Genomic DNA, 27547 nt, shown 5'->3' with positions numbered 1-27547 from the left:
TTATACATGTAAATTGTTAAGGCCATCAAATGGAAAGAATCCGAGAAGAACCTAAAAATGACAAATACCCGCCTAAAACATATACTTTTGATGTTTCTAGATGTGAAGAGATTTTTGATCTCTTAGTTGCGTATGGTATAATTTTAGTGCCAAAAAATATGAAACTTCCTCCTTTAGAACAAAGGAAGAAGCGGGGTTTTTGTAAATTTCATGGTTTTCTAGGCCATAACTTATTTCGTTGTACTCGTTTCGTGACTCGGTGCAAAAAGCTCTCGACGAGGGAAGGCCGAAATTTGGAGATAAAACCAAACATCCAATGCAAATAGATGCGTATCCTATGAAGAAAGCGGACTCAATGTACGCCGATGTGGTCGCCATAAACATGATGGATATCTCGTAGGAGTTTGGCACCGAATCCTTTTCCTTGAACCCGGTTTCGAATGAAAGTTCAAAAACCGGAAAGGAGATGGTTGCCGAAGACCATCGATCGGAAGATGCAATGGTTACCGAAGACCGGTTGCCGAAAAAATGAAAGTGGCATATCCTAAGGCCGAGGAAGATTTGATTGATTTCCTCAACAGTGCAAAATTTCCAACGCACACGCCATGCTTTGCCCAAGATGCATGGCAGCTTTTCGATAAAGAAGCCGCAAAATCCGTTGAAGGATTTCGACCCCAAATTAAACGTAAAGGGGGTTGGGTTGACAACCGGCAAAAATTTGGTTTCAACAAACGAGGGTCCCCTATAAAATGAACCCTTTAGAGAAAAATCCAAGCAAAAGTCACGGTATGACTTTCACTCCTTCGCAAAGGCTCCTACAGATACTTGGGTCTTTTATGGAGGCAAAAATCCGGTTACTCGCTCCACCAACAAAATGGGTGAAAAGAGTGGCCACAACGTCTCATCAACAAGAGACATCGAATTCCAACAAGTATGCCTACAACAATAATTATAAAGGTAAGAACCCCATGACAAAAACACAATGGCGAAGGTATCAACGCCGTAAAAGGCAAGTGCTTCGAAAGGCGTTACTAATGTTGAGAAAAGAGAATAGAAACAGAAACTCGTTTTCGAGATGGTCAAAAGACCAACATCGAAAGAATATTTCCCCTTTGTCAACTTTGAAAGAAGACCTTCCAAAGGAGGATGAGGAAATGACTTCAAATTTCTCTCGAAACCGACCCAAGTCTCGATATAGTATGTAATGTCGTGTCAAGGTGCTACCGAATATGATGTACCTTCGAGGTAAATGAAGTGGAAAATGATTTCACCGAAGAAATGGCTATTCACAAACCATTGTGCTATTATGTTATGAACAATGGTTGTGTTGAGGATCAACATGCAAGGTTCGAAAGGCCTCGATATCTCGATGATGCATCACCTTAAACCTTTATTTATCCAAGCCAAAGTAAATGGTGTGGGAGTGAATTAAGTATTGGTGGATGGAGGTGCTACAATGAACTTGATACCCCAATCCTTTTTAAGGAAAATTGGTCTTGTTGATTCGATTTAAAACCACATAACATAGTTCTCACTAACTATGAAGGAACAACCGGCAATTCCCTGGCCGTCGAAGTTGATTTGATAGTTGGAAGTGTGAAAAGAACAACTACATTTATGGTAGTCCCGTCTAAGGCTAACTTCAATGTGTTGTTAGGAAGGGAATGGATCCATGGTGTGGGGGCGTACCTTCTACCGTACATCAAAGGATTTCTATCTGGAGGGAAGATGGTTTGGTAGAAAATGTCGAAGCCGATCAAAGTTATTTTTTGGCTGAAGTGAATACTATCATCAAGAAGAATTTCGACAAACAAATCTTGCCAATATTTCTCCAAATCCTTTCTTTGGGTCCCAAATATTTGGTGTCGAAGATGAAATATACACCATGAAACCGCACCCCGATGGTTTTGTATGGGAAAGAGAACTCATTGATCATGATTACATAATGGTGGATCATAAGGAAGTTCCCCTAGGGGAAGAAAACTTGCTCGTAACAAGAGCCTCAAAGCATACAAGAAGGTCACCGATGACCTCACTCCAGGTCGACGAGTATGCTATCTCACCAACCGGGTGGGACATTGAAAAATAATTTATGGTTAAGCCCAATTTTTGGGATAAAATTACGGCCTATGTGGCCGAAACTCGATTAAATACGGCTAAAGAAGCCGAAATCTTGCAGAAAAAGTGATCGAAACCCCAATGGAAGATGCTACCGATGATCTTCTTGATGATCAAAAACCGGATTGTATTTATGACGATGAACCTTTGGGTTTCGAAGAAGATCCTATGGATTAATTCTACCATTAAAATGAAGGCGCAAGATCCTCTCGAAGAAGTAGATTTGGGAGATGGCTCCGTCAAAAGACCAACTTATGTGAGCACCAAGATTCCCAAAGAGTTCAAGGATCGAATAGTGGAACTTCTAAAAGAATACAAAGATTGTTTTGCTTGGGATTACAATGAAATGCCCGGTTTAGATCGAAAAGTGGTAGAGCTAAAGGTTCCAATTCGACTAGATAAAAAACCGGTAAAGCAAATTACTAGGAGGTTCGCGCCACAAATCTTACCAAAGATTAAAGAAGAGATCGAAAGACTCTTGAAATGCGGTTTCATCGTACCAGCGGTATGTAGATTGGCTAGCAAATGTAGTGCCTGTTAAAAAGAAAATGGGACGATAAGAGTCCGCATTGACTTTAGAGATTTAAATCTCTCTACTCCGAAAGATGAATATCTCATGCCCGTAGCGTAAATGCTAGTAGATTCAAGCAGCGGGATTCGAATATCTAAGTATGCTTGATGGTTATTCAGCTACAATCAAATTTTTATTGCGAAGAGGATATTTCTAAAACGGCGTTTCGATGCCCGGGGGCATTAGGTTGTTATGAATGGATAGTAATGCCATTCGGCCTCGAAAAAAGCCGGTGCTACATATCAAAGAGCAATGAATTCGATGTTTCATGACTTCATAGAAGACTTTATGCAAGTCTACATCGATGATATAGTAGTCAAATCCTCATCAGAGGATAGACATTTAGAACACCTGCGCCAGTCATTTGAAAGGATGCGGCAATATGGATTAAAAATGAATCCGTTAAAATGTGCATTTGGTGTTTGTGCAGTGATTTTTTAGGTTTTGTTGTCCACAAAAAGGGGATTGAAATCAATCAAAACAAAACCAAGGCAATAATGGAGACTAAAACCACTTCGACCAAGAAAGAGTTACAATCTTTGTTGGGAAAAATCAACTTTCTTAGAAGGTTCATATCAAACCTAAGTGGTAGAACACAAGCATTTACATCATCGCTTTGCTGAAGAAGGAAGATGTGTTCAAATGGGAATCAGAGCACTAGAAGGTTTCTTTTGATGAGATCAAATCTTATTTGATGAACCCTCCCGTTTTGTCGCCTCTTTTAAAAGATAAAAAGATGAAATTGTATATAGCAACTTCTGAAGATACTATGGGTAGTATGTTATCACAAGAGGATGAAAATGGCGTAGAAAGAGCCATTTATTATCTTAGTAGGGTTTTGAATGATGCCGAAACAAGATATCACCCAAGTGAAAAATTATGTCTTTGTTTGTATTTCTCATGTACAAAACTTAAGCATTATATAAAGCCTTTTGATGTTTGTGTTTATTCTCATTTCGATATAATTAAATACATGTTGACAAAACCTATTTTGCATAGAAAACCAAGGCTTGGAAGTTGTATTTCGATGGTTCTAGTAATAAAAATGGTATCGGAATTGGGACGATGATTGTTTCGTCGTACAATACTATAACTAAGTATAAATTTCGTATTAATCAATTTTGTTCCAATAATGAGGCTGAATATGAGGCCTTAATTATCGGTTTAGAGATCTTACTCGAACCGGGGGCAAAAAATATTGAAATAAATGGAGATTCGTAACTAGTGTTGAGACAATTGACCAAAGAATATAAATATGTCAAGGAAGGCTTAATTCTATACCTCACCATAGCAAATGCGTTGCTCAAACGTTTTGTTCATGTTAAAATAAAACACATTCCGCGAATGGAGAATCAAGAGGCGAATGACCTTGCTTAAACGACTTCCGGATATAAAGTTTCAAAAGATCAAGAGCTGGAACCAATCGAGATTAGGAATAAGCATAGTTCGACGTAATCTCTCCCCAATAAATTGTCAACACCAAAACTTGGGGGCATGGAAGCATCTCATAGACAAATACGAGGTACAAACTTGATTGAAATTTTGGTTGTTAACAATTTATCTGATGATGATTGGCGAAAGCCCATTGTTAATTATCTGGAAAATCCCGATGGTACAACTTGTCGAAAAATAAAATATAAAGCCTTGAGTTATGTGATTGTGGGGAACGATTTGTTCAAAAAGACTCCGAAGGAGTTTTACTTAAATGTCTTGGAGAAACGAAGGCATATATGGCCGTTTCCAATACTCATAGTGGAGCATGTGGTACGCATCAAGCAGCCACAAGATGAAGTGGCTTTTATTTCGACAAGGATTATATTGGCCAACCATGTTAAAAGATTGCATAGAATTTGCCAAAGGTTGCCAAGGGTGCCAAGAACACGCCGGAATCCAACGTGTGCCGGCAAGTGAACTACACTCGATAGTTAAACCTTGGCCATTCGTAGGTTGGGCTTTGGATGTAATTGGGGAAATAAAACCTAAATCATCGAAAGGCCACAAATATATTTTAGTAGGGATAGATTACTTTACCAAGTGGATAGAGGCAATCCCACTAAAAGATGTTACACAGATGAAGTGATAAGTTTCATTCAAAAACACATCATATACAGGTTTGACATTCCCGAAACTATCACTACGGATCAAGGATCCGTGTTTACCGGTCGAAAGATGGTGACATTTGCTAAAACAACAAGTTTCAAACTATTAACTTCGACACCATATTATGCCCAGGCAAATGGTCAAGTTGAAGCAGCAAATAAAAATATTATTTCTATAGTTAAAAGGAAAGCCAAGCGTAAACCCCAAAATTGGCATGAATTTCTCGGTGAAGCTTTATGGGCATGTCGAACTTCTCCCAAAGAATCGACAAATACCACACCCTATAGGATTACGTTCGGCCATGAAGTCGTTTTACCGGTCGAAATTTTGCTTCAATCAACTAGAGTCCAAAGACAATTTGAGATTCCAACGAATCATTATTGGAACATGATTACGGACGAATTAGTGGATCTAGATGAAGAAAGATTAATGGCACTAGAAGTTCTCACAAAGGAAAAGGAAGAAATAGCTAAGGCTTATAATAAAAAAGTTAAGTCGAAACTTTTTGCTCAAGGAGATTTGGTTTGGAAAGTTATTCTACCAATAGACAAGAAAAGTTGAATGTTGGGGAAATGGTCTCCTAGTTGGGAAGGACCATGGGAAATTCGAAGAGTTTTTTCGAATAATGCGTATGAAATCAAAGAATTAAATGATGATCAAAGAGTTATGCGCATAAACGGAAACTATTTGAAAAAATATAAGCCGATGTTGCAAGAAATTAAATTTGCACGAGAGTAGTTCGAAATAAAACGAGACATGGCATTAAAAGATAGTGCCAACTAACGGGCAATTTACATCATAAGTCCCAAAATGGATAAACCGACCATTACAAAATGTGCAAATAAAGTAAAGCTAAGTTGAAATAACTAAAGCTATAAATACTCTAAGCATAACGATCAAAGCCAAAGGCGTCCATCATCCACTTGATTTCTCGTATCGAGGCGGCGGCGGATGCAATAGCCCCGATAAGAATAACCTTCATCACTATCGGTAGAAATCCTCGATAACCTCCCATCCATCCGTCTCCAAGGCGGTTGTGCCGATTATAGCAAAAAGCGGCCATACCATTCCAAGAGGAAGTCGCCGGTGATACTCGTCACAACGAAATCGATAAGGGGTGCCAAAACCCGAATATCATGACGGTATTGAAATATCTTTCTAGTCATTAGGAGATTCTCAAAATCCTTGTACACTTGTTGGTAGTCGGGGAAAAGGATCGCTTGTGGCTCTAATTAATACGTCGAAGTATTTGACGCCGTTGGAACCAAGAACCAAGGCATTTTCAAGCAATTTCTTTACCACATTTAGCTTTGGATATGGATGAATCGGTAGTTGGGTACATCGGACAATGCGTAAAGTAGGATGGCTAGCATTCCACAAACGCCGTAACCTTAAAGTATCACAAGTAAGGTCAAGTTCAATAAGCAACTTGACACGGCGAACGTGGAGAACTCTTAGAACTTCATGGGTTCGGCAGAGAGAGCAATGTCGTTTGCTAGTTCTCATGAAGTAGCAAAAAGAAGGTGCATCATCAACAACAACCCTCTTAGCAATGTTGATGAGAAGATCATCGCTCAAAAAATCCATTTTTTGAAAGAGAGAAAACTTGAAAGAAAGTTTGAAAAGAAATGGGAAGAAGATGATAGAACTTTCAAGAGAAGGTTAATATTTATAATGAAGATAGAAGTTAGAGGGAGTTACTTTTTACGGTTTTTAAAACCGGTTCGTGTGCATACACATGGCTTTAGCAAATGCAGATTGCCTTGGAAAAAGAGGGAAGTTGTAAAGTTTAATTATTTACTTTTATTTATTTTCCTTTAGAAACATAATTGACAAGAAAGTCGTTACATTTTTCGAGGCTAGTTTAACTTGTTTGGTTAAACAAAAGAAACTTTTAGTTTCTCATGATTACTTTTTCTTGAAACTTGTTCCCAAATAGTATTTTGGTAATATTTTAAAGATGATTAAATTTGGCAAAGTAAAATTTCTAAGAAATAAAGATTGCTAATGACATCAAAACGGTAAAGATACCGTCATGAAATACAAAGTAAAAATAAGAAGGAACAAAGTGTTTCAAAAGGAAAATTATTACAAAATATTTGTACTAAATGTCAAATTCGTACAAAAGTTTGTCTAGTTGGCTCTTAAATTCGAAAGCTTTCCATCGAGAGCATTACAATTTTCAAGTAAGTGGTTTGAATTTGCCGTCGAGATCGTTGTGATTCCCTCGGCCTTTTGAAGAGCGGCTTGAGCCTCTTGTTTCATAAGTGTTTCTTTGTCCAAGAGGTTGGTCTTTTGGGTTTCCAATGCTTGGATTTCAGCCTTATATTTTGCAATGGTAGCATCGATTTCTTCCACCTCCTATTGAATGGTTGGAGTCTCTTGTCGAAATGCTTCAAACTTGACATTAAAGGCGGAGACATCTCGCTAAAAGCCGATCGCAGCCGTTGCGTTTGCTCTTTAAGTTGGGCTTGATAAGTCTTCTTTTCTTGAAAACTTCGATTGATGTTATCAAGTAGAGGCCCTAGCGCTTGAGAAAGGTTCTCGAAATTTAGAGCCGAAGAAAGCTCACAAAATTTGTGAAGCAATCCTTTTACTTCACCAATGATGCTCTCATCTTGCTCGATAGCTTCCAATAGATTGACTTTCAAGACTTTGTCTCGGAATTCCGCTAAGAGATTTTCTTTTGATGTCTCTGACGGAGCATCGCTGGAAACGTTCGAAGATTTACCACTACTCTTCGAGAAGAGTGTATCTTTCTTCATCAAGAAAGCAAAGGCGTCCAAAGGATTATCTTGTTCAAGACGATCAAATTCCTCTTGGTGTATGGTGACATCCGCCAAGTTTAAATTTGCCGTAGACACAACTTTCTTCGATGAAGGCTCGATATGATCGTAGGCGTTTTTCTCAAGAACTAGCCTTTCCTCCTCAATCAACTTGTCAAGATCTAAACCCTCATCATGTGTTTTCGATGGTTGGTTGGGAGAAGTAACAACAACATCAGAGAACTAGTTTCAACGCCTTCCTCTTCTTCAACAATAGAAGTTGGAATTTCCTTATCGCCTGAGAAAAGTTGACCTCGTTGAGAGGTATCAACAATACCATGTTCGATACCCCGAAAGCCAAAATAAATATCGTAAGGTGTTTATCCACATAAACATGAAATAGAACATGTTAAGTATGGCATTAGATCGATAAATTACCTACGAAACATTGTCACCTACACAAGATTGAGCGCCGTTAGGATTTGAGTTCTTGTGTCCGTGCTTCCTCCTTTTTAGGCTCGATTCGACCGGAGATCCCCGCATGCGTGGTCTCAACAAGAATCTCTTGGGCTTTATGCTTCCTTTTCTTTCGCCTTTCTTTGGTTTTTGGCATTTCGAAGTTGTAGTGACTTCGATAGCCCCGAAGTGGAATCGAAATTTGCCGAAAAAGACATTAACAAATAAGAGATTGTCATGTAAAGTAATACTTGAAGGTAAATCAAGATAAATGAGACTTACATGACCTTCAGACCAAGATCTTCGGCCTCCTTGGGAGATGGTTCAGAGAGGATACAATTTGTTTCTTCTCTCGATTTCGATGATTTTTCTTCTTTGATGACTTTCCCGATTTAGACCTCGAAGGTTTTGGAACATCTTCATCATCACTTCCATCTCTGGAATCCAAGGAAACAAATCGCAAGACAGATACAAGATAAGTGACAATAGCTTTTCTTTTTAAAATTTGCTTGTTTTTTGCCTAAAAATTGATTGGTAATTTCATTACCTATTCCTATTGGAGAAGTGATTCGAATATGAGCAAGGTCTAAACCAAGATGACCTCTAAAAGTGTATAGGTTCAATTTCGATGCAATCACTTGATCCTCATCTTTCTTTATTAATTGTTGTTTCATTCCCGGTGAAGAAATACAAGGTAACCATTTTGGATATGGTGGCCTAAAAGCTAATGCCGCCATCGGTTGGCAATGGTGGGAATATCGTTTTAAGGTGCAGTGCAAAAAGGTATTTATTGGAGGTAAAAGGCGGAAACTTCATCGAAGAAAGTTTATCATAAATTTTATCTCTTAAAGTTTGGGCGGCATAATTGATCGTCCTTTTTAAGTGTAAAGGATCATATACAGTTTGAAAGTATTTTTGAAAAGCCCGAATTAATCGAATATGCGTACCTTTGGTCTTCTTAGTCTTGCTCGCACAATGTTAAAAGCAAGGATTAGTTGAGGAAGTATTTGATCAGGATTCACTCGATTGGTCCGGTGTTCATAATAATCCCGCCACCATCGAAAGAATGCTTCAAAGTGCATGATGTAGATAAAACAAATGGAATAGGCTTGAAAACAAGTTTTTGTTTTTCACTTTACGTAAATTTGACCTCCAAAGGTGTTCTATCATTGGCTGCCTCGTGTCATCTACACTTTAGTACAAAGAAGTGGGCTTAGGCTGAACTAACCCAAATTGTCTAGCAACATGATTTGGTTGGTAACCATATAACCCATAAGGACCACCGGTGGTGAGCCTCGCTAGAAAAAGTGTGGGAGTCAAATAAGCTTCCCAAATGGCATTGATTTCTCGCCTCATCTTCGACGAAGTGGCCGGAAGTCCGACAATAATGCACTCTAAAGTGAAATGGAGCCATAGCAGAGTAAAAGTATCACACTCTAAAAGAGTATTAAAAGCAATAGAGAATAGGTCTTGAGAAGTCCTATTGCCATATTGTAGCATGGCCAAACCAATACCTTCGATAGAGATATCTTCATAAGCTTTCTTAAGACGAGTAGGAAGTATGACAACCGAGCTTGTCCTAAAAGTGGCCAAGAGCCACAATTGAAATAACCGGATAGGACCAGAATGATCAAACTTCCTCGAGATGAATAGTCTTTAATATTGACCACTCGCTTGGTTTAGATTTTCATACAAGGATCCTAAAATAAGTTTGCTTAGGCAAATGTCTCGCCTTCATGCAATTGTATGGCTAAAGTTGTTAATTTTTTAGGGATCCGGATTGACCTTGAGCAAAAAATAAACCTAGATAACCAACAAGTTAAAAAGGCAATGTGTTATGTGTCGAGACTTCGGTAGTCGAAGTGTCATGATAGTCCATGGCAAAATAACCATAAGCGAGGCCTAGTAAAGTCAAAAGAAAATTCGACCGATGGTTTTCGGGATCGAAAGTTTGGCCGGCAGGTTTCGAGGCCGCTATACCGCGACATCGCGAGTAGGCGTAAGCATGCCACATTTTAAATGAAGACTGTTTGTTGAAGGGTTCCAAAAGTGTAGGGCAGCAATTATCACTCATTGTGGTACTTAGGTCCTTGCCTAGACAGTTGGATAAGGTCAAAGATTCCTATATCTTTCCAAAATTGACCTTTTTTCTTTCTCGGGTTCCGTTCGAACTTAGATTTCAAAAAACTTAAGTCATATGGGCCCTTAGTGAAGACTAAAGGTGGTTGTTCTTCTGAACAAGGAAAAACAAGACTAAGACCTTTTGGGGTTTCTTTTTCTATGGGAAGCGGCCCTAAGAATGCATATTGTGATTTAGGGCAAGAGATAATTACTCGGGATTTCCGTATTTTCTCTTCGGCTTCCTTGATATCAGTTCCTCTATGAACACAGGAGCGCCAATAGAAAACTCCTTAGAGAAATTAATGGGTTCATCGCGTTTTGTAGTTCCGTAGGAAGAACCTTGTGCATTCGTCATAGTATGATTGTTTGATGATTGGGAATAACGAATGGAATGGTGTAATTTTTTTTGGAAAAGATGAAGTTTTGAAAAAGGGTTTTTCGGTCTTTGTTTTGAAGAAGAAGAATGAACAGTAGAAAAGGAAAGTTTGGAAAGTGAGAAGGTAAAGGTAAAACCTTTATGTTTTATAGCCTTTTGATCTAGACATGTGTCAACATCTTGTGTTGACAGCTTTTTACAAAGTGGTAGTTCCCAATGGAACGTGGCCCACTAACTATAGCGGGGACACCAAAATCTTTCTTTTTGAATTGTTTCTCTAGATGAATGACGTCATTTGAGTCCAAACATCGATCAAGCCGAAGTATAAGCATCGGGGTCGAAACATCATTCTCTCCCTATCAATGAGATGAGTCGACAATGACGTTTCGGGGGCAATTTATTAGCCTCGTAAATTTTAAAGGCTATCATTAAATGCAACAAAGGAGAGTTGACCTTATCATCGAAGAAACAAAGAATCGTTCTCAAAGTTTTATCGAAGTTGGACTTGCCGGGAGCACGTGCTTCGGTTCGACAGCGAAATCTATCGAAGGACGATTATTTCGTATAAGGGCGAGCAACGATATCTCCAAAAAGGCGCGTTCGAAATTCAAATTAGATGGATAAGTTAGTTTTTCTATGGTTATATGTTTGAATTCGAATGTAGGTAGTTATTTCTACTTGTATAAATAGTAGTTTTTCATAGGAAAAAAGGGTCGCAATTCAATCATACAAAACTTACACTCAAATTATCCGTATGGAAGCGAGAAACGAGTTACAAGTTGCAATGTATGAATTCGTGTACCAATTTACTTTCAATCAATGCAATTTAAGTTTTTTTTTTCTTGAATGTCTTTGCATTTTACTTGTTCGCTTTGAACAATTTTTTTGTTTTTACTTAACAAACTTCGATTGAATTCAACCGGGTTGATTTCGATTGCTTTTATTTTTTTCGTTTTATTTAACTTTTAAGAACATTACGATTTCCTAGAAATAACAAAAGCACAAATATGCTCCTAAGATTTACTTGGTTGATCTTGCAAGTAACTATGTTTAAACCGGCGGTTGTTTACCAAAAATCGTGTAAACAAGACGGGATACATTTTATTTAATTTTTTTTAACATAGTATTCGTTTTGTGACAACACCAAAAAATACAGGCTAACTAAAAAATGTTTGATAAAGACAGCAACCAATTTAAAATATTAATAAAATTGAGAATAATTTAAGAGTAGTTTATAATAAAAAAGAAGTACTAAGAAAATTACTAGAAAAGAGACGTGGATTCGGGTTAGAGAGAAGAGAGTGAAAAGATGATACTTCAAAGAAAGCAAATGGAAGGTGCGAGAAGAAAGTTAATTGCGCTTTCAGTCACTTTATTGGCTTTTCTTTTGTAATAATAATTAACAGGTTTGTTAAAGCAAATGGAAGGTGCGAGAAGAAAATTAACAGGTTTGTTTAATGAATAATTTCGTTGGTGTTGGTAAAAGCTTTTTTATTTTAGCCTTGTAATCTAGTGGTTAGAGTTTAAACATCTTAAATATGTGGAGAAGTGGGGCGTTTGGAGTTCGAACCCCGACTCGCATATATTATGTAATGTGTCTATCGACCGAACTAAGTTCACGGGGACGGTGTGGGTAAAAGTTTTACTAAAAATATTTTAAAAGTATATTTTATAAGAGTTTTTCTATCATGTGCAAATTTGCACATATTAAGAAATTTAAAATAGAAATTTTGTATTGAAGTTTGTACATTTAATATTAAATATAAATTTTTTGAATAAATAATTGTTGTTTTCCAATAAAAAGATACAACTATTAGTTGTTTTAACATATGAATGATGCACATGTTAGACATATCCATTTTATAGTACCGGTGTGTATTTGTAATTTAGAGGTTTGTATATGAAAAATGTGTTATAAAGTTGGACATAAATATGATCAATTCTTTAGATTCAATATAATTTGATATAGAAACAAATTCTTACATAGATCTAGGTTATATGATCGAGTTTTTTGGTTCAATTTGGTTTTATCATAAATTTTGTCAATTAAAAAACTTGCAGATGAAGCATTAAAAAATTGAGGGATAAGATTGCAACATTCCTTGGAAAAGAATAGGACCACTTACAATGGTTCTGGTACGTAAGGAATAAAAGAATCGAATTAACTTCACCTTGATCTTCAATTCCAGATGAAAATAGAAAGAAGAATTGGTCCATTTTATTGAACCATAGTGGGATATATGAATTTGAAACTTGTAATAGCTTTGATAATGACTATGACTAATCATATTATATGCTTCGAATGCTTGTCTCCAACGGCATAGAAAGCTATAAGAAGAGTATAAAGTTGATAGGAATATGATTCTTTTTTTTAGAGAAGGAATATGATTCTATGAAGATTCCATATATATCCAAACATTGACGTGTTTTTGATGTAATCCTGCAAGGTCAACCAAGTGCACTGCACTACATACAATATCCGTCACTATTACAAGAAAATATATGATCTTTATTTTAGACAACATACATTATTTATTGAATAAAAAACTAAAATTTAAATTTTTGTTTATATTAATAATCGGAGGGTGTAATACATCGCAGGTGGATAATTAAATTGGTCGAGTTAAGAGTTTAAAAAAGATAAGTAAAAGTTTGGGGTTTGAATACATGTTACTAACCTAACAATTTACCACATTCGTCCCATATTAGATGACCTAGTTGACTCAAACACACATACCAATGCATATTTTTGATCTTTAATATATTTAATTATCTATTTGAAAAAATTATGAAAATTTAATATTTTGAAATTTTGAAAATATTAATCGAGACGAATCCAACAACATTTTATATGATATTATTTATCTTTGTATATTAGTAGAAAAATATAGTCAAAGTATGTCATATCAAAAGTCTAAATTGTCAAACAAGTCATCTAACAAGGACGAAGAGAGTAAGTCTTAACCAAAATCTTGACGCTTTTCAACAAAAAGTCGTCATAACCACGATAATAACTTGACTATTTCCAACAAAAAAAATTAGAGTAAAAAACTTTTGTATTTGAGTCATAACCGCGATAATAACCTGAAGCATTCCAACAAAAAGTTAGAGTTAAAAACTTTCCTAGAACAGAGTTCCTTATGTTCGAAATTGATCAAACACAAGAAACAAATCGTCAAATTTACGAGCATGATCAACAATTACATTAGCCATGACACTCTGAAATCCTAGACAACCCAATAAATAAAGAATGTCAATCTTGCTAAAGAAATTAATTTAAAAGAAAATAAAGATTGCTTTTTGTGGAAGTAAATTATTTTTTGGGTGAATGGTAGTAGTGTTTAAAGGTAAAAGAAAAGGGAGCCAAATCGGTCGGTTATACTTTCTCTTAAAAGATGTAGTCAAAGGCAAATGGAAAGCACCATAAGGGGACAAGAACTAGGTCATGTTGGTTGAGATGAATTCTGCAGTTAGGTCCACATCCTTGATCTCTCTTACCTGCAGCTTCCAAAAAAAAGTTTTACACAATTAATACATTAATATTAAATCTTTAATATTACAATTTTTTTATTCAAAAAAAAAACTTGTACTGTAAATTTTAATTGTTGATTGCTGATAAAATAGTTCAAAAGGACAACCATAAAAAAATTCATAATAACCTTGGACCCCTCTACATGAACTCCACCATGTTTACATTTTAAAGATCATAAATTCCTTAGGAAACGACAAACGTTTTATTGTCCCCAAGGCATATTGGTAGGGTTCCTTAGGATTCAATATAATACTACCACACTACCTCCACTTATACGAGTAATTATCTATATTAATTCAAGTTATATAATATCGGTCCTATTTTTTTTGGTCGGAGTTTGAATTGATCTTACATATATTATAGATTGTTTCTTACCAACCGAGTTAAACTCACGAACTATATATCGGTCTTATTTTTTTATTTTTGGAGGGAATATCGGTCTTATTTATTTATTTATAAAACAAAATAAATCATAATTTCTTTTGGCTTCAAATATAATAAATAAAAGTAACTAAATTTAGCTCTATTTAACCAAAACTTCTTTTGGCTTCAAATATAATAAATAAAAGTAACTAAATTTAGCTCTATTTAACCAAAACAATAGCAAGATTCAGTATAGAAGAATCGAGATAAGGGAGGAATGAAGAAGTAGAGCCGTTTAAATACTTTGAAGGTCTTGTTCTAATCTTAAAAGTTGGTATATACGGAAATTTGAGGTCTCTAAACATGATTAATTTAGGGGGTGTATTAGATTAGGATTTTAAAGATTTTGTAGGATTTTAATGACTTTTATGATTTTAAAAGACTATCGGGATTTTCAATTTAGATTTCAATAGATTTACATCATAAGATTTTAAAGGATTTTATGGATTTATAAGATTTCAAAAGATTTTATGAATTTTAAAGACTCATTGAAAAGAAATGATTATAACACACTCTCTATCATAATATTTTCAATACATAATTTTTTATTTTTATGAGAGATAGAGAGGGGGGAAGAGAGGAGAGAGAGAAGGGAGAAAAGAGAGGAGAGAGAGAGGGAGAAGAGAGAGACGAAGAGAGAAGGGAGAAAGGGGGAGAGAGGGGAGAAAAGAGAGGGGAGAGAGAGACGAAGAGAGAAAGGAGAGAGAGAGGAGGGAGAGAAGAGAGGAGAGAGGAGGGATAAGAAAGAGATAGTAGACTTTCAAAGAAAAACAATCTCAAGAAATCTTATGTCTTCATGAAAAACTTTTCTTGTTAAAATTTCACTAGAAAACCCCACAAAATCCATCAAAATCTAATTTATTAAACAATCCTTTGAAATTTGAATGATTGAATGATTTTGAATACCATGAGACTTTTTTTAAATGATGAAAAGTCTTGATTGAATACCTCAAGACTTTTAAAATGATAAAGAATCTTTATTGAATACCACAAGATTTTTTTTTAAATTGCAAAGAGTCTTGATTGAATACCACAATACTTTTTCATAATTAAAAAGTCTTTTAAAATTCCTTAGAATCCTAATCCAATACATCCCTTTAGTCAAGATTGGACGATGACAAAATGCAATTTTAAGATTTTTGAAAGAATTTACATCTTCAAAATATTGAGACCTTCTTGTGTCGTGATGCTTCTTGCACAAGTTAGGGACCGACCTTATAGAGAAAGAGAAGAAAAGAGTATTGCATTATACACCTCAAAATCCCATCCACAAATCACAATGATACATGAATCCTATTTATTGGACACAATTAAGTTACAAGCATACCAAGAGTCAATCACATTTTATCACTAGCTTAAGCATAATAAGGGCACTACTTGGGTGAAGGAAGTTTCCACTTGTTGATGTTATAAGTGACTAATAGCAAATATGAAAAGGGGATTATTAGGAATTGGATATCCACCAGAATATTCTTTAACAGTTGGTTTTTTTTTTCTTTCTATTTTCTAAGATGAATATGAAGTCCCAATACAAATATAATGTAATGATTATTGTGATAAATAATATTTTAGTAAAATCAAAACTATTCAAACAATTTCTTAATATGTGTAAAGTTAAGTAATATTTGTTGGCAAAATTACACTCTCTGTTATGAATATTATAAGTGGATGTCATATAGCAATTATGTTATTAGATCATACTATTAGTTTATTGGGCCATATTGTGCTTGCTCCCTAAGTCATTGATGCTTGTTCCCCAAGTCATTGTATTTATCTATAAATAGAGCTCATATGTAACCTAATTGTACATCACAAGAGGAATAACAGAATCATCTCTCTTCACTTTCTTTCTCTTTCTCTACTTCTCTCTACTTTTCTCTTTCTCTACTTCTCTCTACTTTATTCTTGTTCCTATTTCTTTAGTTTCATAACACTCGGTCTTTTAAATTTGACTCAATTCTCATGTTGATGTTTTATGTTTTTCCTTAAATTGATTCTTTAAGGGTTTGTTTGTGAGTTTGGAGGGGAGGAGAAGGGAAGACTTTTGAGGGTTGGAAATATAGAGGAAAATGGTAAAATCTTTTATATTTTTTGAAAGAATAATTTTTTAGAGAATGATAAACTATAATGTTTATGATTAACATGTTTTTAATTTTAAGAATATTATAGCTACATATATTAAATTTGAAGAATTTATAAAAACCTTTTAAAATTCTCCAAAACCCTCTTCCGATACAATTTTTGAATTCCCCAAATGATGAGGATTTTTTATTTTGAAGAAAAATGAACCTCCAAAGTCTTCCCTCTCGATGTCATCTATTTCTTCCACTTGCTCCTTCCTCTTTTTTCAAACCTCTCCCTTGCCCTCCATTCCCCTCCAAACCAAGAAACAAAGCCTAAGTCTCCAAAAATGCACTTCATATTTTTTTTAGTGAATTACACTTTCTTTCTTTAAGAGAAGTTTGAAATACACTCTCCTCCTCTCTTATATTATAATGTACTATCAACTCCATTGAAAATAAAAATTTAAAATAAATTATACTTCCTTCTCTCGAAGAGATGCTTAAATTACAACCACATCCTCTATGAATTATTGATGTATTACATTTTAATCCATTTTTACATAAATAAATTTTCTTTATGATATTACAAATTTTAATAATGAGATTGTATCCTATACTCTCTTCATTCTGCAAACTTTCATCAAAGATTTTGATAATAACTTTTAGAAAAACAGCAACAATTGATGATCCAATACTCATAGAATCTGAATCTTAATGCATATCGATTTTAATTAAACATGAAATTGAAGCAGCTTTCAAGTTATAGCAGACGTGGACCTGAATCCTCTCGTGACATTTCCAAGGGAGGGACTCCAGTGGAAATCCCCACTCAATATGAAATTGTAAGTTTCGTCAATTATCCCCCGACATTAACCAAACTTCAATTACCTTCCCGAAATTGCACAACGTTAATCAATTTACCCTCTCCGTCAAATTCTTCGTTAGTCAACATGACGTTTTGCAAATACCCCCCGAAGTTTTGCACTTATGTGCAAAATGCCCCTCAAACTTGAAAATTTATATTTTTTTGGTATCCATGACTCAAAACACCACTTGGAATAAAACCACCACTTGGAGTAGAAGCAACATTTGCAGGAACACATAAAAAAACTTGTTTAGCTTGACTTTGAAGTCCATTGATTCCAAGCATTAACAAGATTGTTAGTGTTTCAATTTGAGTATTGACATTGAGGATTATTATAAAACTGAACCCAAACATAATCAAATAAACCAGTATTAATAGCTGAATCCAAATAAGCATCAGGGTAAGGACATTGTGGTGTTGCAGACAAATAAACTTTCTTTTGTGAACTAAACCCATCAAGTGCTTTTGCAAGTTCATCCCAATATTGACCTTCACCAGCTTCAATATCAAAAACAAGTTGATGCCTTTGCTTTGACAAGTTTGGATATCTTTACTAAAGTTTGTGGAGCCATTTGTGGATGGATCATGGATTACAATGGCCTGCAAGGTTTAGTTGTGGATTTTGGCCATTGCCAAAGTGGATAGAAAAACTATGTTTACAAATTGGTAGTTGTTTGTGTTACAGGCATCTGCTAAGGAGCCTTCATTTCCATTTTGAAGGATGCTGCCTTCTTTTGAGTAAGTATAAGAAGAAGAAAAAATATAAATTTTTAAGTTTGGGAGGCATTTTGCACATAAGTGCAAAACTTCGAGTGTATTTGCAAAACGTCATGTTGACTAACGAAGAATTTAACGGAGGGTAAATTGATTAACGTTATGCAATTTCGGGGGGTAATTGAAGTTTTGCTAATTTCGGGGGTAATTGATGAAACTTACAATTTCGGGGGTAATTGCATATTTACTCAATTTTCTTTTGATGACTTTTTTGGTAGTGCTATTACTCTTTTTTTGGTAGTGTTCTTTTGATGACTTTAACCGCATGTGGATAAAAACTATACAATTATAAATGAAGTTGTTTGAATAAAAGGTAAAGAAAATACCACAAAAGTTGGTAGTACTCCATATCCAGAAAGTTATGTGCATGCATGATTTTTTATTTTTTTACAAAGTTCATGTATGATTTTAAGAAGCATACAATTCTACTGACCCCGCCCGCATTTCTGAAAAAATTACGTAATTTTGAACGGAAAAACAATAAATATGTCTTGTCTGAAAAACTGTGCTGTTTGAAAATACATGTCCTGACGACACAAACTGTGTTCTCAACTCCAAATTAACTAAAACGTCTCCCTTTTATTTGCATCATGTCGTATTTTTCACGAGTAAGAAATGAAACTCACTACCCCAAAACTTGTAACACTCACGTGTGTATTCACTTGTGTGTGTATGGTGGGGGTTCAAATAGTTGAGTTAAGGAATTAAAGAGATGAATGTCTTGAGTTTAAACACAAACGAAGGAGAAAAATAACTAATCTAATTACTAATTACTAATGTTTGTCATTGATAAAAAACATTAATCACTTGTGTTAGACCAATATAACTACCTCGGCGTAATTCAACTACAAACAGTCGGGCTGTGTTACCCAGTCAAAGAAAGAGTACACACTACCAAAAGGTTGAGTACAATTCCCTTGAGATTTTCGATAAGATCATCGAATAAAATGTATTTGTTTTATTCACTTCATTATGATCATCAAATAAAAATATGAAATAATATACATAAAAAGGTTATGTCATGATATGACATGTCTCTCCACTTTGCTTAGACTGGATCTGAAAAGGAAGCTCCTACTACGAAGTATATGATCTGGATTTCTTATCCCATCATGCCTCTTCGGGCAAGGAAAATGGTCCAGAAGTTTAAAACTTCAACAATGAAAACATTTACTATTTCACTAGTGATTAGAAGTTGCTTCCAATTTTATGAGATTTGCACATCTCCAATTTTTTGAAAATTTTGATGTTGCAGATCAGACGATAATCATTTCAATAGCAAGAAGAAGATATATTTCCCCCTATTTCCATTACAAACTCACATGATGAACAATTTTTACACAATCCTCCATTACAAACATAGTCACTATGGGAGGAGGTGGAGGCTATTCATTATTGGATTAAACTTTTTCTGTCAAAAGGACACTGTTAATATAAACTACATGATATAAATAAAACACCGGTGTATATTGAACTGCAACATCCAAGATAAGTGTTCAGCTCAGACATCCCGTAACATGTCAGATGCACCAACTCTATCACGCGGAATCAGACGTAGTTCTGAACCATGCTTAAGGAAGACATTTCCTGAATAAGTGTCACAACATAGCATGTCAGATCAAAGTAAACATTAAGCATTTGAGTGTATAACTATTTTACAGATAGTAACAAAACCAATGTCAGAATGTTGGAACAGAATATCAGATTATCCCATCCCAGATATTTAATCAAATCACAAAGAAAAAGGAAAAGCCATGAATGCATCATTCTGTTTGTTTTTGGTTGGTGGAATAATTATCTAAAATAAGATTTTATTTTTTTTAAGAATATTTGTAATAAAACATCTTCGATCAGGAAATTATGATGAATTTTTCAACAGACTTTGATAAAGGTATGCAGTGCACTGAAAAAGAAAAGGTATGCAAATATGTGACGTAGAACAAAAATTCAAAAGCAGACAGTGATGTAAACCAAGCAAGGATACCTGCACTCTGCTGAGGATTTATCCCAACACCATCTGCAAGCATAGCAAGTAACAACAGTTATAGCAAATCTGCATTTAACAATACTAAAACAGAAATTTGAAAGAATAGAATAAATCATCTCCCTCTCTTGTAATTTGTGTTCAACAGACAGATATACCATCATTTATTAAATCACCCACAAAACTCCCGTTTTTATGAAATGCTCAAGTCTTAACTGCCAACATACTGTAAGTCCAATAGATTCATTAACCGTATTGAACCCTCTTTTTGGTTGTGGAATCTAAGGGGGAAAGAGTTTCCTCACGTCAAAGGTCGAGACGTGCCAAAAAGCACAGTCCCAGCAGGGGCTTATAAGGGTCCTTATATCTACCAATGGACGACTACCTGCAAGAATTGTATCTGTCACACTGTTCCTACCAGTTAAGTCGACCCTCATTGTTACCAAACCAAATAATTCATTAACACCACCTTGATGTTTTAGTAGCTACGGGCGTCCTTGGTTTCAAAAACATTTCATTTTAACTTTTAATTAAAAAATGTCTTTTTGGTTTCACTTTATTTTCTATAGTCAAGCTATTGATATATGAATCTTTTTTGATAGTTTCATGAGTAGTTTTTCTTGGCCTTCTCGTAGTTCTAGTGAATGGGCTTCCTAATCCTGTCTCGTCTAGTATTTTCCCTCATCCAACACAGCATTCTCATATTTGCTACACTAAATTTATATGGCTTTCATTTGAGTAGAAGTAAGAAAGAGTATATGAAATATAAGTTTGCCAAAAGGTAAAGCACCCCCTAGTTTAGAGATGAAAGTTGGAGACCATATCATACCACCACAAGGCACACAGTTGAAATGTCTAGGGCCCATTGTACTAAGCGATGGAGAAATAGAAGGAAATATGAGCCATTAGATACACACAAAGTGGTTGAAACTTGAAATAGAGGAGGGCCTTGGATGTTTTATGTGATAAAAAGTACTGCTCAAGCCATTATTTTATTTTTTATCGTAAAGCTAATAGATCGGTGAAGTTGCATTGGACGGAATTTTTAGCAGTAAAAAGCCAAAAAACTTGGATTGTTATTTTTCCACTATTGTCACTAGAATATCTATGGCCAATACCGGAATAGCGGCTACTATTCCCACAAAGTGAAACTGGGAAAGCATCACGGTTTTTGTAGCAAACTCTTTAAAATCTGCTACGCTATAACATGAAGATTGAGGAATGTACCTAGGGAAGGATCAAATATTGTTCAAAAACATAGTAACTGGATAAAAAAACTACACGGATAACCTCAAAAATGCATCAAGGCTACCCAATCTCTCTTTCTCTAAAATAGAGCTTATAGCAGCCATGAGAAGAATACCATACAGAACAGAGCAAAGTCACATCCCCTAACAAATTTAGGGAAAGATATGCTGTTAAAGATCCCAGCATACCGATCCAGTTAGGCTAACCAAAGGATTGCATTAAAGGTACACCACCATAAGTATATGTAGCTAAACCTTTATAACCCATCAACAAAAAATTATCCCAAACTCGATGACCACATTCAGTGCTTACATGAAACACATGTATACAGAAAATGACATGCCAATCTGGAGAGTGAAGAATGTAACAGATCAATATCTAGGAAAATTCAGAATGATTCGGAGGTTTAACTTAGAGTTTCGATAAACCTATGAACCACAATGTGCTTTCCATCCTCACAACAAAATTTACCTTCTTCCTTTTTATTTAATTAGGGTTCAGGGGAACAAAGAGAAAGAAATTCTCTAAAACAACGATCAACGTGGCGGAATTTGTACAAATTGATATAATTCCGCAACACGCTAATTAGTACAAAGTGCTATCAAATAGCAGCTTAACGTAAAAATCAGCTATTTTCTGTGAGCCGTGATTGACAACACAAAAAAAATCCCCAAAATCGTACAAAATCAATACTCCTAGGGCATAATCCGTTCAAGAATAATTAAATAAAAAGAACTTAATCTATCCAAAATAACAGTAATAATTATTTTTCGAAATTGGAAATAGGTGATGATGATGATTCAGAAATTACCATTGGTGATAATAGCGCTGGTCTGTGGAGGAACTTTGAATTCTTCAGCTGCAAATTTGAGAACGGCGGTAAAAGGTGCAGCTTCAGGAACACTGAAACTGAAATCGTGAAAGAAGAAAAAAACGGAAAATTAGAATTAGAATATTCACGATCGATGAATAAAAAGAGATGATGATGATGATGATGATGATGATAACATACACTTTGAAGGGTAGTTTTGGATCGGAAGTGAGAGTGACTTTGAAAGAAACCTTTCCACCACCGTTCGCCATATTCACCAACAACAATAACTCCAACGCTACCCTTTCTCAAAAGCCTACAAAAAGGTTCAACTTCAACACTTTTTTTTTGTTGCTAGAATAACAGTTCAATAATTAAATAATTTTTTTTTTGGTCAAAAATAAAATAAAATAATAATTTTTTTGGGAATAAAATCATTATTTTGTGACTCAACAAATTTAGGCTTAAATTACTTCAAAAAATAAAATAAAATTTAGGCTTAAATAGTTAAAGGAAAATGTTAACCATGCCCGGGGGCATTGGTTAAACGAGATAAAAAGGTAAGATTTTATTAAAAAATGGTGCGATGATTAGTTAGTCGAAAGTAACGGTTTATATTTTCAAGACAATTTTTCTACTTTTAGATTCTTTAACCATAGGCCCCTGGGCACCTAAGCACAAGACCCATAGTTAAATTGTCCTCGTAGGTTCGCGGTGTTTTGGAGAGTTCGAGTGTATTGGGGTTGTGGGATGATTGATGGGTTCTAACGATTTTCACATATTGTTATTCTTTTGTTGTCTTTGATTTTGTGGGTATAAAAATTCTTAGTATGTTTTGTGCTTGCAACATTATCTGATATTCCACGTAAAAAAAAAGAGAGTTTTTATACTTTTTTTGAGCAAAGAGAGTTTTTATACTATTAAAGTATTTTCTGGAAAAGATTATAGCTTGCGGCAATGTCAAACTTTTTAATTGCACTGAAACTTGCTTTAGAGAAATTAGATGGAAGAATCAATTTTACCTTGTAGAAAATACAAGTTAAAGACGTGTTCATACAATTAGGATTATACAAAACGTTGAACGGAAACATTTTCAACATGGACAACAAAAAATGGGAGGAACTAGATATGACTAGGGGTGGGCAAAAAAACCAAAAATCCGAACTGAACTGCTGAATTGAACTGAACCAAAAAAAAACTGAACCATTACTAACAAGCCAAATCGAATCGAAACAGCTCAATCTCGTAACAGCTTCAATTCAACTCGGTAATTAAAATTCGATTTTGTTTGTTTTTTTATTATATTTTTTTCTTCAAAGGTATCAATAATAATAGTTTGGTTCGGTTCGGAACGGTTCGGTTCGGTTTAAAACGGTCAGTTCGATTCGAAATGCAAAATAGTTCGGTTCGGTTATTTTAAATTTAAGAAACAGTTCGGTTTGGTTCGGTTCAATTTTCATCCCGAACTGAACCATGTCCACCCTTAGATATGACAACTTCAAGTGCAATCTGCATGTCTTTGATTAAATATATCCTTGCGATTTTTCTTGGTACGTCATCATCCAAAAAGCTTTGGGAAAAACTTGAGGGTCTATGTCAAGCAAAGGGAATCTCAAATCGGTTTTTGAACGAGCAATTTCATAGCTTACGCATGGATGAAGATACGAAAGTGTCTGGTTATTTAAGTACTCTAAATGGCATTGTCTTTGAATTAGAAAATATTTGAGTGAATATTGAAAAACGAAGACAAAGCATAAAGAATCATATAGTCTTGTTCTATTGTTTCCTTTATAATCCTAAGCAAGTAGGACTTCTTCAACATGTACATTTTCAACCAACATCAAAAAAAAATGGCTTATCAATGAGATAAAATATCAAAATTTATTGAATCAAAGATTTGAACCCAGATTTGAGAGAACATAAGGCCTTCATCTTAATTAATTGAACTACATGAATATGTTATCTAATTAATTTGTCATATTATATACTAACACATTAACACCTATATACCAGGGAACTAGATTCTCTGCAGTGACTACAACAATGAAATCTCAACCCTTAAAAAAAATGCATGAGAATTTAAATATGTTGAAATTAGGAGAGGTATGAGGCTTAATGGTGTAGATTGTAGATCCTCAAACTGGAGAGAATATTATGGCAAAAACTGGACAATGCCATTTTGGTCAACATCTTAAAGTAACACCTAAAGCATATTAGCATACCCCATGCACACGGTCCATCAGGATATCAAATATATTCGTTTGCATTTCTTTTTCTTTGATTATAAAGAGGGCCAAAACCCATAAAAAATAGAAACTAGATCGAAATGAATCGAGAGATCATAGTCTCAATTACATCGGTCGTCAACAAGTGACTAAATTAAATAGGGATAAGACTCGTACAAATTATTTCTCCATTCATGAAGTAGCCAAGATTAACTAAAGCAACTGGACACTCATTTGCTTAAGGATAAAAGTGCTTAACCACAACCTCCAAATCTAAAGTAATCAATCTTTAAATCTTTATAATCAAATACCTATCATTCTTGCTACCATTATTATTCATCTATATACGCAAAACATTACCAATACTTTTAGCAAAACCCGTTACCATTCACCATCACAATCTTTTAACAAAACCACCATACCCCGCAATCCCTTTTTATTCACACAAGAACCATTTGTATTCAATTAACCCAACCTTTCAACAGAGACTTCCAACCAATCAAAACCACTTCACTAACACCTTATTAGCTTCCATAGCATAATGATATAGTCACAAACACTCTTCACAATAAACTGAACCAGATAAATTGACATGTGAAAATCAACTTCATAAGCCATTCCTCCAATACCACATACAATGACACATCATTGCCTAAAAATCTCTCCATTCAACCTCAAGTTGCCACCCTACTTCATTACTCATGTTATCCCATTGCTTTAAGAACCCCCACAAAATATTATCTGCCCCGTCCCACTTTTGACTGATTTATTATGGGTTGGGCTGATCCGTCCAGTCACTCCTAGGTACAGAAACTACACTAAGATTGTCACGGTGAAGGATCTTAGTATTTTAGTGTTATTTATTATAATATTACCAATGATTATAAAATAAAATAAAAATGAAAAATACACTAATTTGCTAAACCGATTAACCAGTAAAGGGATGAAAAAAGTGACAACTAGGTCGAATCTATACGGGCGTGCGAGTGCGAGTGTTGAGAAATATAATGTCTGAATGTTTGTGCTTAACATTTGTCAAGATGGATCAATAAGAATAACCTCTAACGCAGATCACATTGTTCAGTCGAGGGACATGGCGAGGTAGAGTGGGAGTTTCAACTCGACCATTTAAATTGACATGTTTGTTGTGTCTTGTTATCGACCAAATAATCACGGGTCGGGCTGGTCCGTTTAGCCACTCTTGTGTACAGAAGCTACACTGTCATGTTAAAGGGTCTTAGTAGTTTAAGGGTCTTAGTAGTTTAGTATAGTTTGTAAATGCGTGACCAGTAATCATAATCATGAAATAAAAATGAAAAATACACCAACTTCCTAATGTTTGAATGTTTGTGTTTTGCATTTGTCAAGACGGATGGATCATAAGAATAACCTCTGGCACACAACACCATTTTCCTTACACCGAAGGAAAAGAATATGAATGAACTAATCCATTAATTTTTTATTTTATTTATGAAACATTAAGATACTATGATAGCAGCTTTCGTACGCATGAGACATTGACACGTACGTGCCTTTTTATGTAGAACAATATATCCTCAATCAAAAAAGGAAAAAAAGTTCAGAGAAAATAAAACGGTTCCATTTATACAAACTCATAAAATTAACTCAATTTCAACTTGAACTAGAATCCAATTCACAAACAAAGAGCTGAAAACACCATCATCATTGCTATCCACCAGCTTCCAATCAACGACCTCAAGCCTTGTGATCCACTACAATGAAGTTTGTGATCATGGTAAGTGCACATCTGTTTCTTCCTGAAGTCCAAATCAAAACATAAAAGAAGTTAGTTCCAATCAATAAAATATTCCATTAACATTTTGACTTTCACAAAAAAAAAACACTACTCCATCCGTTTTAAAACGAGTGTCGTTTAAGTTTTTTACACACAAACCTGTCAGCACAGAAAGCAACAACGTAATCCGTTCCGGTGCATGTGAAAATACTTGTTGGATCATCGTAAGCATAACTATAAGAAGTTGGACAAGCCTCCTTAAACTTCTTTGAATAAAATGTTGGTTTACAAGTAGAAGGGTTCCCAAAATTTCCTCTACAACAATACTCATCAGTGTTAAACACATCACAAGCGCTTCGACACCCGACGGTCTTTCCGTTAGACTTAACGGAAAGTTCTTTGGGACAAGTTAATCTTAGGTCAGAATCACATCCAGCAGTTGAGCAATTTCCTTTTCCGTTTATCGGCTTAACAGAAATGGGCACATTGAAGCCATCGACGAGGCTAACATCGTAGAAATCGGGTTGAGCGAGTGTGAATTCAGCGAGCGATGCCGGAGTTTTTCCTGCCCCCTCCACATTTTAATGTGGTGCCGCATGCACCGGTTTGGCATTGTCCGTCTCCATTTTGGTCAAAGTTGCACCCAGTTCTAGCCCAAATTCGGCCACTCCAACTTACTGGAGCGGTGAACACGGAGGATTGTCCTTGTTTAAGGACGAATCCTCCGCCGTTGAAATGTTCCCCTGGAAACACAGCTGGCCAAAGAGTCTCCTTGCAGTAGTTTACTATGGTGAATACTCTAGCTGACTCACATGTTCTTTGCCCTGTCCTCATCAACAATTTTTTTAGCAATTATAGTAAAGAAATAAAAAATTAATACAAAAGAATTTGAGTTTGGTAATAGAATTATTATTACCTGATAAAATTATTGCAAGAACCAATGTGATTGGTAAAATCATTTGAAGATGCAAAGCCATAACTGTGATTGTTATAATTGATAAGGATTGAATTGAGATACACAAGCAAGAATGTGAAAGCAACATGTGAATATAAAAGAAGCTAGGTGAAGAAATAAAAGAATACGTGCATAAAGAAAGTAAGTGAATCAAAGCAACACAAGTTATCCATCATCTTATGAAAAGAATTGGATTATTCTTTTCCTAATACTTAGTTACAAGTTTTATCCATGTTCTATATCTTTCGTACACTTCCATTAACAGAGCTACAGATTGCAAACTTATAATGTGACACGTAGCAATAACACTCAAATTTGAGTTTTATAACTTCAATTATATATGCCAAGTATAACCAAGAAGCATATGGTGTCCAACAGGTTATTAAATTAAAGATAAATTGTAT

General features: G+C 35.1%; 2 protein-coding genes and 2 pseudogenes across 2 annotated transcripts; 1 reads left to right on the top strand and 3 right to left on the bottom strand.

Moving 5' to 3' along the window:
* Positions 1-2092: 2092 nt before the first annotated feature.
* LOC146922480 (uncharacterized) lies at positions 2093-2659 on the top strand (annotated as a pseudogene).
* A 14869-nt stretch (positions 2660-17528) lies between these two features.
* LOC146922479 (acidic endochitinase-like) lies at positions 17529-18222 on the bottom strand (annotated as a pseudogene).
* Positions 18223-19434: 1212 nt separating this feature from the next.
* On the bottom strand, positions 19435-22501 carry CCP2 (ubiquitin-fold modifier). Its single transcript, XM_085715387.1, has 4 exons — positions 22409-22501; positions 22208-22305; positions 20149-20181; positions 19435-19751 (listed from the first exon to the last, which is right to left on the bottom strand). The coding sequence occupies exons 1-4, from the start codon at positions 22477-22479 to the stop codon at positions 19666-19668; spliced, it is 288 nt and encodes a 95-aa protein (XP_085571513.1). The 5' UTR covers positions 22480-22501; the 3' UTR covers positions 19435-19665.
* Positions 22502-25871: 3370 nt separating this feature from the next.
* On the bottom strand, positions 25872-27248 carry LOC146922477 (Pathogenesis-related thaumatin superfamily protein). The gene is given in 4 exon segments (XM_085715386.1): positions 25872-26210; positions 26348-26760; positions 26762-27012; positions 27105-27248. Coding segments are annotated over 4 exon segments (915 nt in total). The 5' UTR covers positions 27232-27248; the 3' UTR covers positions 25872-26086.
* Positions 27249-27547: the final 299 nt, after the last annotated feature.

This window comes from Medicago sativa, chromosome 5 (genome assembly GCF_051527215.1).
Source record: "Medicago sativa cultivar Bolivia chromosome 5, Bolivia_mono, whole genome shotgun sequence".
NCBI lineage: Eukaryota > Viridiplantae > Streptophyta > Magnoliopsida > Fabales > Fabaceae > Medicago > Medicago sativa.
The sequence above is the reverse complement of the archived record's forward strand: the minus strand, read 5'-3'. Positions and strand labels throughout refer to the sequence as shown.

What these genes read in the sequence shown, in the direction of transcription:
- CCP2 (XM_085715387.1), bottom strand. Translation starts at nt 22,479, where the DNA reads ATGGCGAACGGTGGTGGAAAGGTTTCTTTCAAAGTCACTCTCACTTCC. An exon ending in CCAAAACTACCCTTCAAAGT is followed by an intron (nt 22,306 to 22,408) that starts GTATGTTATCAT and finishes TCACGATTTCAG; the next exon opens with TTTCAGTGTTCCTGAAGCTG. An exon ending in AAATCCTCAGCAGAGTGCAG is followed by an intron (nt 19,752 to 20,148) that starts GTATCCTTGCTT and finishes ACACTTATTCAG; the next exon opens with GAAATGTCTTCCTTAAGCAT.